General features: G+C 36.6%; 1 protein-coding gene and 1 long non-coding RNA gene across 7 annotated transcripts in view; one reads left to right on the forward strand and one right to left on the reverse strand.

Moving 5' to 3' along the window:
- LOC141406538 (uncharacterized) overlaps positions 1–14224 on the forward strand; it is a 376869-nt gene that overhangs the window by 154122 nt on the left and 208523 nt on the right. The window lies entirely within an intron of this gene.
- Positions 4277–14224, reverse strand: part of Su(z)2 (Suppressor of zeste 2) — a 229376-nt gene continuing 219428 nt past the window's right edge. For all 6 annotated transcript variants that reach the window (XM_073992155.1, XM_073992157.1, XM_073992154.1 and 3 more), the window contains 5 exons: positions 11785–12092; positions 11613–11709; positions 11103–11514; positions 6761–10680; positions 4277–4848 (listed from right to left, as the gene is read on the reverse strand). In XM_073992155.1, coding sequence (XP_073848256.1) covers positions 6874–10680; positions 11103–11514; positions 11613–11709; positions 11785–11992 — 4524 coding nt within the window. In that variant the 5' untranslated portion in view covers positions 11993–12092 and the 3' untranslated portion in view covers positions 4277–4848; positions 6761–6873. The remainder of the gene's footprint in view (positions 4849–6760; positions 10681–11102; positions 11515–11612; positions 11710–11784; positions 12093–14224) is intronic.

A 14224-nucleotide genomic window follows, 5' to 3' on the forward strand; every position in this document is an offset into this window, starting at 1 on the left:
AACATCCTACTGGGCAGATTTATACCAGATGCGGAAAAAATAAAAACCGGCTAAAAATGCGGTTTTAATATCCGAAAAATCGGTTCGAAAATTCTGATATCCGGATCTGTCTTCTAAAAACAATGATATTAACGTGCTGGGCAAAATGAGTTCCAATTATGGTGAATATTTCCCACAATTCTTCACATTCAATAGCTTAAATATATTGAAATAAATAGATATTGGATTACCTGAGCAAGGTTCTGGTAAAAGTGAAAAGGACTATTAAAACAATATTATATCGATTTCGTGTCTTTAGGAACCGTACACACAGGGAAAAAAGTCGATTCAAAATCAATACCGTATGGCGTGAATATGAGCACAGGCGTGTTCAATTTTTTTTAACACGGCGGTTGTCATTTTTCCTTATTTGACCACGAATGGTGTCGATATAAGCACATCCGTGCTCAATTTTTAATATTTCGACCACAAACGTGCTCACTTTGAGAACGGTATGTTGTCAATTCTCGAACACGTTGACAACATCTCATTGTCAAATTGCTGATTTCGACCACAAACGGCAGTGATACACTATCAACAACGGACCACTTAAGGTGTAATTTTTTCTCTGGGTATTCCTTAAGTCTTCTGGGTAAAATTTTTGCAGAAGGTTTCGAAGCTGAAAATGTCATCTTGTGGTACTATTATTGTGGTTCTTGTAATAAAGGACGAAAAGGACATTGAACGAAGCGAGTTAGAAGGTCGAAATGTTCTACGAAAATAATCCTCAATAGATTTTGTTGACATGTCATCTGAAAACAAGTAAAAAAGTATCAGTCGGCTTTGCCGACCGAGATATACCCTCAGCGTATGTGGATTGAAATATTTGTTTCCCAAAAAAAAAAAAAAAATGGGCATATGAACCGACAAAAATATGGATAGGATTAAAGCGCAAAAATTTGCGGGAATATCGATAAATAGGCCTTTTTTACTATACCAGCCTACGAAAAACATAATACCTCTATAAACAGGAAGGATCCTCGAATGGACCCTTAACCACACAAAAATTTTGAACATTTGTGTGGGTGGTACCCCAAAGATCGGACAAATATGACCCACATTTAAACATAAACTATGTTTCTACAATATTTAGAGAATTCAAGTTTGGACCAAATCGGTTGCTATTTCTATGAGATATCGCGCGTATCATTTTAGCAAGGAGTGGACCTATAAGCACCACCTTCCAATTTCATCTAATATTCGAAGAAATATTACGATATCCAAAGTGTGAACGAACGTAGTATTCGGTTCGAGCTCTCCAGTCACTACATATGGTGCCATAGGGGTTTTTTTACAACATTCGGGCTGTTTTCTGCAAGTTGCTTCAACAAAAATCAAAGTGATACGAGAGCAGGTCTTAATGTAAATTTATCCAGAAATTTGTGTGGGAGGTACCCGAAGGAGTGGACAAATATAGTCCATGTTCGATCCTGACCTATATCTGGTATATTAGGATGTGTAAAGTATGGACCAAATTGGTCTCACCCATCAAGAGTTATCGTGCCCACAATTTTTCCGAACATTTTTGAACTTTTGTGGGGGAGGTACCTGAAGGAGTGGACCGATATGGCTTATCTTCGGACTTAAACTATGTTTGAACAAAGTATTACTAAGGCCAAATTTTGGACCAAATTGGCAGAATCGTTCGAGATTTACCTTGCGCTCTAACCACCTCACACGGTGTCATAGGGGTTTTTCGCAACTTTCAGGCTATTTTCTCAGGAAGTATGGACTTGCCCCTGATGAAACTTGCACCATCGTATGGGGGCAGTCAATACAAGTTGCTTAAACAAAAATCAAAGCGATTCGAGAGAAGGTCCTAAACTGAACTTATCCGAAATTTTTTGAGGGAGGTACTCGAAGGAGTGGACCCCTTGAGTCCATATTGGAACCTCATTTAAGTCTGGTAGACATTTCACGATTTGCAAAGCAAGGACCAAATCGGTTACTCACTTCAAGAGTTATCGTACGTAAAAATTTTCCGAACATTTTCGGAAGGAGTGAAGTTCTTCGAACTTAAACTAAGTTTGGACAAAATATTAGAAAAGACAAATTTTGGACCGAATCGGTTGATACGTTCGAGAGTTATCGTGCGCACCAGCCAGCCAGACAGACAGACGGGCGGACATTGCTAAATCGACTCCGTATTGTCTGAAAAACATTTCGTCCAAACATACTTGGGGTCTAAAACCATTATTTCGATGAGGCACATTTTGCTCGTATGAAAGTGTATATACCCTCGTTAGCATTAATGCTGAGGGTATAAAAATAAAGTAAAACAGCAGCGAACAATGATAAAACAGCTTATAGGGTGTCCAGCAAAAAATTCATCACGCCATAAGTCTAAAGTTCGACTCACGGCGTATGTACCCTTTGGGATGCTGTACAGACTCATCAATGGCTTTCACCTTAAGCTCCATTTTGTTGCACAGTGTTATCAGATAATACATACAAATTTTAGTCGTTACTATAATCGATTGATGTCAAAATCAGGCCTAAAAATAACTAGGCAATTTCTAAATTAAGGGCTCGATTATGGATTGTTGCATTGCCAGATGAGAAAATCATACAATTAAAATGAGTGAAACTACATAAATTTTTGTCAAATTCATTCAATATCAGTGTTTAGACCTTCAGCTAGTAATTTAATAGTGAAAAAGTAGAAAAATTCCATGCGGAAATGGACATTTGCTGTGGGCAACTCAACTGAAGTTGCGTTGCTATTCATAATCGACCCCTAAGGCTTGTCTCTTTAGGCTAGACGCTTCACTTGGAGTACCTGTTGTTTTATTCTATATACCCAGTAAAAAAAAATTCGGATCCGTTAGTCATTATGTAACCCATTGCAAAGTTATGTAAACAAAAATAACTATTTATGTATGTATATAACTCATTACGTTATGAGTACGATGGTACAGAGCGTATGTGTCCGACTATAAATCCTAGGGTTGTGTGTTCAACGCTCACTGTTTGCACGTGAGCTTTTTTTTTGACAAAATAAAGACCAGATGGTAGTGCACTTGTTAGCGTTTAAACAACTCTTATGGCCTGTTCTCTAAGACGATTCGAATAGAAATTCGTTCGAATTACTACCTAACTCCTGTTGTTTTAGAAAATGTTTCTTTGATTGAAAAGAAAAATAAATCAAATATTTTTCAAAAAACATAAGTTTGGTAGTAATTCGAGCGAATTTGTATTCGAATAGTCTTGGAGAAACAGGGTATTAATGTTCGAACGCGTGGCCGAAGGTGTAGTGTGTTCGACTACAAATCAAAAGTTCGCATGATCAAATCCAACAGACAGCGAAATAAAATAAAAATATGAAGCGTGTTGAAATTGAAAAAAGTTTCCACCTCAAATGTTCAACAAAATAGATTTTTTACCTTATTTTCCAACTTTTAGTGGACAAACTATGACTAGCAATTCTGTGCGACATGCCCTTGTTAAAATAATGGGTTAGTAGGTGGTTTTGAAAGCAGTTACGACTACCAAAAAGTAGTATAAAACCCCATTATTTTGTAAGGATTTTTTTTGCTGGGTAGGCATGTTGAAAATCTGAATTTTTTTTGTCTAATGAAAATGAGGTTTTACACGATGTATTGCCTGAAATTTTAAGTAGCATAAGCACACTGCTCACGCTTCTTACTATATTTTAATTGTTTGAGAAAATTATAACTCTGTTCCAGAACTAAAAAGTTTTTACAATTTTTACCACTTTTACACATTTTGCGTTCCCGTACACAAAATTTATATGAAAATCGTTTACGACTTTTACAACTTTTACCACTTTATAAAGTACGGGAACATGCCATAGGTTATGTCATAGAATTTAACATCATCGAACCAACCTATATTTCCGATTTGTTTAAACAAATAACATCGTATCATAGTTAAAAGCTTAAAAATATCCTAAAACTTACCTGTCAACAGTGTCTGTTTGAATGTTGTTTCCTTCTTCTTCATCATGGCACATTCTATGATATCCTTTTGCTTCTCCATCATTTCTATTCCAAATTCACTACACGTTTCCTTCCATGTCACAATTACAACGACTTCAACTACGACGACGAGATGACATCGTTTTCCGTAGACGAAAATTTCAACACGTTCTAGTTTTGAAGCATAGACGCAGTTTGCAAAGGGGGGGCATACGGAGAGGGAAGTGTGTGTGCTCATTATGAGATTGTTTGTATTGTCACTTGCTGTTGGGTTTCATGTTCTTTTATTCTTCCTCTTCTTTTTCTTCTTCTTTAGCTGTTTTATTATGACGACGATGACGTTTTGTTTTGAAATTCAGTGCTATTTTTTGTTCTGTTTCTCGTTTTTTGTCTACATTGCATTGCTTGGTTGTTGTTTTCTTGTATTGTTGTTGTTGTTTATTTATTTGCATATCGCATGATGTCAATATGTCTGCGATTTTGCAATTTTGTTGAAATTGAAAACACTTTTTTCTTTTCTTGCCTTCATTAAAACCCCTTCTTCATCACTCTTCTCTCTTGTTCTCTCATCAATGATTCTCCTTCAATGGATTTGCGTTTTTGCAATGGAGAGTGCAATCTACAACATTTAACTGACAGAGTGTATACATCTGTTTGTTTGTATGTGCTATATTGGGGTGTGTGCAAAAGGGGGTTACATTCAATCTAGTACATTTATAGGGCTATATTCCATTATATGCGAGAGAGAAGGAGGCGAGAGGAGCCAAGTGTTTGTTTCAATAACGCATTACAACACTCATTGCATTTTATTTGTTTTTTTTTAACTACAGAATATTTTATTGCAATATTCATAACTGAGAATTATTTATGCCTGCAAAATGAAGAAAAGTATAGCAAAACGATTAATAAATTCGACATTCCTTAAAAGTGTAGCTGATGCAAGCATATTCTTGGCATTGATGTCAGTTAATATTGAAAACATTTATTATTATTTATTTCGATATGAAAACTTTTTTGCCACAACTGTCTGATATTTTAATAAACGATTAGGAACCAATGATATTAACAATTAATTATAATTTTATAATTAAAAAAAATTGGGGACCCTACCCAGCAAAAATACTCATTAAAAAACCCCTTACAAACCAATTATTGGTATGTTCCTTTACTTTGAAAAGTGGTCAAAGTAGCAAAAGTTGTGGACTGCTCTCATATGAAATGTATGGTAGGTACCCACAGTAAGGGAACGCTTTTCAAGTAAAAAGTTGTAAAACTTAAAGATAAAGTTAAGGAACAGAGGCTATTTTAACAAGAACATGTAGTGCGAAATCCGTGGTTTCGCGCAAGGGCATATTAAAATAATGGGTTAGCAAGGGGTTTTGTAGAAATTGTAGGCGAAGAAATCAATGTTGGGAAATTTAGAGATAATGTGCCGCCGACTACTGATTAACATATTTAAATTTTGTACTACGCCCCACGGTAGTTCAGAATCGTTTTTTTCGGATAGACATTTTCATAATTCTTTTTTTGTTCGACAGATAACACTATCAGCTTTCAGACGAATTATAAGCGGTCTGGTAGTTGCACAGAAATTCAAGGTCAAAGTTAAACTTTTGAGTTTTTTACTATTTTTCATCAAAATATGAGTGTTTTTGTGGTTTTTATATCTTCCTGTGTATTAAAGATGGTTAAACACAAATAAACAATAAAATTACAAAAAAAAAAAAACTAAAAAAAATTTCAAAAAAATATTTTTTCAAAAATTTGTAAAAAAATTTAAATAAAAAAAATTTATTTTTTTAATAAATTAAAAAAATACTCCTTGAGTTTTCATAAAACTTATATACCTCGTATAAATACTCACACTCAAAAAATGTTAATTTGTGTCAAAAAGTTGTAATTCATATGAAAACAGTATAGAAAAACACACATTTTTACCTATGTAATTTCAATAAATTAAAAAAGTGTTAAACGGACGGAACGGGACGTTTGTTTCATGTTGTTCCACAAAAGTTCTAGTCCACTAAATTTGGAATTTCATAAAATTCAGTACCTAAGGTAAAATAAAATAGCTCGTGTTGTGTAAACGCTACGGTAATTTACTAAAACAATTTTTAAAGGCCACAATCCTACCTACCTTACAAAAAACAATGAACACAATATTTGCTATAGTTTCCGAGAAATAGCTACGTCTTTCTCCAGAAATTGCAAAAATTACGTATTACCCAAAATGTGCGTCTTTAGGGGCACACCACGCTCACACCTTCCAATATTTTTACCTAATTTTTTTCCTTAGTTTCAATATGTTTACTATCGAATCCCATATGGAAACTTAATATCTTTGATAATTTTTGAGTTTTGACCAGGAAAATCGATTCCTGAACCATTGTGCGCCCCAGCAAAAACACTCATTACAAAGCTCCCTACTAACTCATTATTTTAACAAGAGGCAACTTATATAAGTTGTTAAATATGTAGGCACGACTTTTAGTAAGTACTTACGAAAGTGGTCAAAAAATAACTACATATTTGGCGCGATATGCCCTTGTTAAAATAATGGGTTAGTAGGGGGTTTTGTAATGAGTATTTTTGCCGGGGCATTTACCCTACTTTCATAGGGGACTAATAATCCGTTATTAAACTATTTATTAGTTAAACACACAGCCACTTTTTTCTGACATCAATTAACTAAAATTATGCTCTTTAAAATCAAAAGTGAACATCATTAAATTTAAAAGATTTTCCTTCATTCTTCATTTATCTCTTTTTTTTTCTTCACTTACCTTTTACTTGTACAGCAGGTTGTAGGTTGTGGAAAATGCTACTCCACTCCATTGTGTATATGTGTATATGTAGGTATGCCTGATAGTGACTATCTCATACCGAAACTGTGGATTCAATAGCCCGCACTGCTTGTGGTCAACAGATTGGATGTGGGTGTAGAGACATTAATCACTGACGTCACAAGATTTTCAACCTTCGACACTAAAGACGATGATGCCGACGTTGAGGATTGATAAATGTTGTTGTTGGTGCCTATACTGCTGTTGTTGTTATTGTTGCTGATGGCAAAAATTGCCTTCACTTCCCTTTGTTCCTCGCCACACGGAGATGATGACGATTCACTGCATCTTTCTTCAGGTTCTTTTTTAATTTCCACAATCTCCGAAGAGCTAACCTCAGATGATGAGGAATGGCTTATATTTGGGGGAGCCAAAATTGTTGTAACGCACGTTGATGTTGTTGGTGGTTCAACTGCTTCCTGTTTTATTTGTTGTTTAAGTTTACTTCCTCCATTGATTTCCGCCAACGATGACTTCGACGCTACCCCAGCCACTTCGTCTAATTGTTTTAGATTGGATTTGGCCGAAGCTTCAGCGGCTGCTGCCGTTGCTCTTATATTTAAACTGGCAGCCACTTGATCAATTGAAGGGTGACGTTTTGCAGATAGAGAAGTGGCGGTTATAGTGCTGCGTAAAGGCGTAATCGAAGAGGTAGTAACGTTGGATCCTAAAGGTAGCGAATTAAGCGGGGAATGAGGCGATGTAGGTTGCTTAGAGAGAAACGACTTGTCAGCTTCATTGCTTAGGCTTGCAATGAGAGGAGCTGCTATGGTAACCATGGGTATGTTGTTGGTGGATGGCTGATTTCGAAATGCCAAGGCTGAAGGATTTGGTATGCTGCGTACCGAAGCATTCTGTTGCCGAACCAAGGAATTTGTATTAATTTTGGGCTTCTCATAAACCGAAGTGCTTGAAGTGGTCGAAGAAGAGGTTGCTGTAATAGCAATTTTTTCTCGAGCTGTTGCCGACTCTGATAATAAGTGGAGATTTTGTAAATCTTCCGAATTTGGTTTTAAATCAATGGAATTGTTTGATTTGACCTCTGCTGGACAAAGATTAGAAGTCATATTTTGTTTAATTTTAGACAAAGCCAACTCCAGTGGCGAACCAGTCGTAGTTGTAGGAGATAGGGCGGGAATGTTGACAGTTGGTACTGTTTTGGGAACGGGTTTCTTATCTGTGGTTTGCAAGCCATTTGTGGTCTTAGTGGTTGCGGACAAATCTAAAATATCCTGGCCCGATTCCCTAGATGGTAGTCGAAATTGTCTTAGGCTACTGGTAGTTTTCTCCATTGGTCCATTTGCATTTTTGATTGTAGCAGTCGTAGTGGGTGCAGTTGTGGAGTTTGTGGTGGGTTCGGATTTCTTAATGCTTTGCATGGTACTACCAGTTGCACTTGATGATGGACTTGTATTAGACCTGGCGTTCAATAAGCCAAAGGATGGGGAGGGCGTTGCTGAGAAACCTTTATTAACTAAATGGCCCAAAGGTGGAGATTTTACAGATGTGGGAACAACAGTATTCAGCTTGGGCAGACTAGAAGGAGGGCCCATTAAAGCTGAGGTTTTATTGATACCATAACTAATTAGATTGGCTGTTGATGTAGTGCCCGTCGAATTTGTTGTCTTTGCTGTTGTTAATTTTCCCGTTTCCTTTTCCGGTTTCTTCAGAGATGTTGTATTAGTGGTAAATATTGGCGACTTGCTGTTACCTGATGACAATCCCGTGGGAGAGTTTAGGGAATTCGTTATATTACCCCTACCTCCAGTACCAGAGGTTGTTGAACCCACTGTAAAAGAACACTTGGGATTATAAGATGCCGATAGCGGTGAGTATAGAGGAATTTCATAGGTGGCTTTGGCTGTAGACGAAGTAGGCGTGGCGGGAACTTCAACTTTGGTCACTTGCAAATTACTGCCATAAGCACTGACCGTAATCTGATGTGGTTTATCAAGTTTGCTTTGTTTGGCAGATTTTCCTTCATCCATGGATGCCGAACGTTTAAGTAAATTTCCCATTTGTTTATTGGCCGAACTGGCTATGGACGAGGGGGTAGAGGTGAGGAACTTTGAAGAATTCGAAGCCATTAACCGCGGTAGATTAGGAACTGCAAATTGTGGCGGCTTAATGGGGGTGCTGCTGGGGGGTTTTGCGGTGGGCATAGGTTTCGGAGCCAAGGGTTTCATTTTAATTGGATGTACAACAGGTTTATCTTTGATTGGTTTGGCAGCAGCAGTTACCACTGGCTTTGTCTTGGCCACGGTACTGACGTTGGGTGTAAAGGTGGAAAATGTTATTGGGGTGGTTTTGAAAAGACTTGGAGGCAAAGGTGGTGAATGAGGTAATTTGGAGTCTTTGATATTTGCTAAAGGTTTACTGAGCGATAGAGCGGTTGCTATGTCGGGCATACTGATGTCATCGTCATCTTCGAAATCCTTAGCAGTGGTTTTAATCGCCAGGGGTTTAAGCTTTTGAGAAGAAGAAGAAGAGGATTCTGCACTGGGTTTCTTTTCGACAGGAAATTGGAATTTATCCTTAATCCCCAAGGACTTTTCCACCTCCGAACTCTTTGCGTTCTCATAGATAAGCTTTGCTTTATTTTCCGGTGATTTGAGAGGCTTATCAAAGCTAAACTGCTCCGAATGAAATTTGTCGTTATGTGGCGACTTTTTGCTTTCCAACTTTGATGGTTTAATATTCAATGGCGTGGTTAGCTTAACCTTCATCTTAAGACTCTCATCAGCCATTTGTGAGGATATTTCTGCATGCATCTTCTTGCTTCTTTTGGAATCCTTTGATTCCTTCGAATGTTTCTTTTTACGTTTCTTGTGCGAGGATTTGCTGCTGCTGTGCTCCCCTGATACATGTAAGTAACCATTGGAAGAGGAGGTGGTCGAAGAGGAACAAGAAGATCTGGGCGAGGCATTTGGGGTAAATTTGTCGGTTGTTTCCATTTCTGCGGGTGCAGTGTGGATGGTTGGTGCATGCACCTCAATGGGCTTTAAACCAATATTTTTGACGTAGGTCTCCAAGTCCACCTTGTCATTGCTTAGTTGGGGTTCATCCAGTGAGAATTTTCGAGGTTTATGTTGCTTCAGCATTAGAGTGTCAAGGCGAATATCTGCCGACTTGGGTTTCTCAATAAGCTTGGACTTTAAACTATTCAATTCGATTTTTAATTTCGGTACATTTCTCACTTTTTTGGCTGAGGATGTTGTTTCCTCGCTGGAGTTAGAAGTTGGTGGGGACTTTTTACAAGCCGTCTTCAACTGAGACAATGGCTTTGTGTCCCATTCATCTTGCATTTGATTTTGCGGAATGCTAACGACAATATCACATTTGGCGGGTTTCTCTTCTTTTATGACAATGGGTTTTTCAGTTTTCATCTTGGTTTTAGATGAAGTCGTGTTGTGGGGGCCAGTGTTGGAAGGTGTTGCTGGTGTTGGCGGTGGAACTGCATACTGGCTGTAACGTATATCATTACTGCGCAATGACTTGAAATCATTGGTAGTGGTGGGTAGTGAAAATTCTTCCACCAGGGAAGATTTCTTTGAAACCGTTTTCTTTACTGATTCAGTGGGTTTAGATGTTGTTATGGTCATCTTAACGGATGGCAGATCCGTTGATTGATGCTTGGAGGCAGATGTTTTAGATGTTTTCAATTTTGTCGTAACGGGTATTGGGGTAAGGAATGGATTTTCTTCACCCTTAAGGGGTTTGGTCGACGGCTCGGCTTTTGCCTCGGTTGAGGAGATTTCCGTTTCGTGGGTTTTAACCCCATTTTTATTTTCAGTTTCGGGAGTTTTATTGTTTTCCTCCGGATATATTAGAATTCTATAGTACAATTTTAGGGGAGCTTGCTGTAAATGGGAAAAATTTGATAAAATAAAAGAAGATAATATATGACATTATAAAGGAATATCGCCGGAGAATAAAATAAATAGGTAGTAATTAAGAAGAAATTATTATTTAGTAGCTTTTTGAATTGACGTGCGCAAAAATGTATTAATTCGGCTAGTTGAAGTAGTGGACAAAAATAATGTAAATCTCAAAAAATTATAAAAATGGTAACTTTGGTGTTTCAATGATGAAGTTTTAAATATTTTTTATTAAAGTTCTACTTATGGTGTCACTTACTAAAATAGCCGTCATATTTCTCTGTAACATTTGAATCTTATTATCTACACGATAGGTGATAATCACCCGCATAAGTACAACATATTTTACAGAATCAAACGCGAAAAAGATATTTTTTTTTTGTAATTTTCAAAATGTTACTTACCCCTTTATACTGATAACAGTAGGCCACGTCCATAAGGGTAAAATCACTGGGCAAAACTTCATCCTCGTAGATTATTTCGATATCTACCTTCCTATTACTGGGATCTATGTCAAATTTTGAACACAGAAAGCGTTTCAAATGCTGTATTTTAAGACTGGCCAAACACTTGAGATACCTCACAGGAGGTATATCAGCTTCTTCGCATTGTTCGGCCAAATGTGGATGGAATTCCAAAGACAGACTTATGGAATCGCGGGCTGTATAAAAATCATCATCAACCTCCAATAGAGTGTGTGTATCCGTATATCCCTCATTTTTGGCATTATTTAAAAATTGCACTACGCGTTCACGTTCTTTTTGATATAAACCAGGTACCATTTTGTAGATGATTGAACGCAGAACATTATCAGATCTTTAGGGTAGGAGATGGAAAAACAGAACAACAAGGAGTATATTGGAATTTAACATCTTTATACAACAAAACGAATTCTTAAAATGATTGAAACCTACTTAAGATTTGAATGAGTTACCGCTTTGCCCCCATTCCCTTTGCATCGCGGACAATAGCAATCTTCGGCCAGATGTCGTACAATACAACTACGACAATCTAAGAATAAATCGAAATAATGTTATGGGGTCATTTGGCATATACTATTCTTCTACCAAGCAGATCGATACTTACAGGTGTGTAAACAGGCGTCTATGGTTGTGGGATTTATTAAATAGCCTTGGCACAGGTAACACTGGAACAATTCATTGAATGCATTTATTTTTGGTTTTGGCGGATGGAATTTATCCATGTTGTTGCTTGTTTGGGTTTTTGTTAATGTGTGATCTGAATTAACATTTGTTGTAGTGTTTGTTGTTGTAGATTCAGCTAATAATTGCATTATTTAGTTTTGTTTTTGTATTTACTAGAGCCTCTTTCAATTGCACAAGCCAACAAATTGCATTGATTTATGACGAATGCATAAATTTTAGCGGAACTTCCTAAAATAAAAAATAAAATAAACATCGCATTAAACACCCAAACCTTTAAGATATTTAAAAAGGGAATCCAATAAAGGCAAAATCGATAACAATTTTATGTTTCCATAATTTGGTTCTGAAGTGTGTTTATGTTTTAATATGAAATTTCAAAATTCCATTTCAATAACCACTCTCACCAATACACCCTAGTTCCATTAAGTAAAAAGTCATCTAATGTTCCATTAAAATTCATTCACTACTTATTCGTTCATTCACTTCAAATTCATTGGATAGGTCTAAAACTTTTTTCGTTCTCACACTCAAAACTTCAAAGAAACGGAAAAAAAAGACCAACAAACTTTCTTACCAAGAAACAGGGGCAAAGCATGTGAATGACTGATTGAAGAGGTTAAATAGAGCGAACGAACAACAGAGCGGAGGGAATAGGAAGCAAACAATAAAGAGTTGAAAATGAAAGAAGAAGACCAAACGCAACTCAACTCAACAAAAGTCATAATTAAGTTGTAAAACTGACACAAACGAAGAAAAATGATGTCAAAAGTCATTATTTTACCATCAGCAGCGGTGCCGCCAGCTAGCCAGACTAGAGAAGCAGCAACGAGTTAATGGCAAAAACAACACTTCAACATCTTGGAGTGAAGTGGAAAAATAAAACTTTGTCGTACAAAATTTAACTGTTAACTCACGAATTATGATTTAGCAGAGCCATAAAACTCAAATGCATTTTTTTGTTTATTAAACAATTATCGCAAATTAATATCTCTTTGAAAATGTATAAACAAGTGCAGTGTAGATTTGGGTTTAAATCAACAACAAAATACCAATACTCAAGGGGCAATATTTGCCAGCTGTTTCGACCATGATAATCGAAAAACAGTTATGCCTGTACACCTTAAATTTAGTTAAAATTCCATGGAACCATTATACCTATATGTTGATATTATTTAAAGGGAGCTAAGAAATTAATAATGATGGCTTGCAAAGAGGCATTCTTTTGACCGACAAACAACATACATTGCAAAGCATTCTCGGTGGAAAATCTAGCTAATATCATTAAAATATGCCAGCACCTTAAATGTGTTACTTAGACCTACAACTTTTCAAATTTTTCCCATGAGAAGTAGAAGTTTTAAAACATCTAATTGTGACGAACATTATTGTTTCAACCATATATTTTGTATCAGGCACCATAACGATATATGATAACATGGGGCGCCTTCGCTACGTTTTTGTTAAAAATGTTCTCATACCGACACCGTTAAAGTTTTTTCAAATATTATTTTTGGTACAAATATAAGCACATCTTGACTATAAGTTTTGATATATAAATGGTTATAATTTTGTTTTTTAAATAGTATTTTTGAGAATTTAGGAAATGTCTAAAAAGTGGCGAAGCCTCCCCACCCATGATGCAGCTTCGCCATCGATATTGAACATTCTCCAACGGACTCTAAAACTGCAATTTACCGTATTTCTTCGTTAAATATCAACATTATGCAAAAAATGAATATGTTTTCTATTGAATAATCAAAAATGATTTTAAAATTCACAAAAAGTAACCGATTCTAGCGGTTAATTGAAGTAGGTACCTTGAATTTAAGTACAACAAGTGGGAAAAGCGTAAATTCGGTCGGGCCGAACTTTTTATACCCTCCACCACAAATTTCAGCCATTTCGGTGGATTAATGTGGCCACAACCTTCAAAATACCGAAAATCGGAAGGTACCGTTCTATGGGGGCTATACCTTCAAAATACCGGAAATCGGGAGATATCGTCCTATGGGGGCTATATCAAAACGTGGACCTATATAAACCAACTTTGGTAGGAATGTTTTTTGGCATCTGGAGACACAAAATACCAAATTACAACCAATTCGGTGGTAAAATGGGACAAATATCTTAAAAATTCCTTAAAACGACGACGCGTCACGCGTCATTTTGAATGGGGGCTATACGAAAGAGTGGACATACATAGCCCGCTTTCAATACCAAAAGTCCTATGTACATATAATAGATTTTCCCAAAATTTCATCCTACCTACGTCAATCCGTTCGGACGCTAGAGTGATTTCCACAGACGGACGGACATGTCTATATCGATGTATTGTACGCTGATCAAGAATATATATAGTT

The sequence above is a fragment of the Musca autumnalis genome, unplaced genomic scaffold (assembly GCF_047663935.1).
Source record: "Musca autumnalis isolate F117 unplaced genomic scaffold, ASM4766393v1 scaffold_5, whole genome shotgun sequence".
Lineage (NCBI taxonomy): Eukaryota > Metazoa > Arthropoda > Insecta > Diptera > Muscidae > Musca > Musca autumnalis.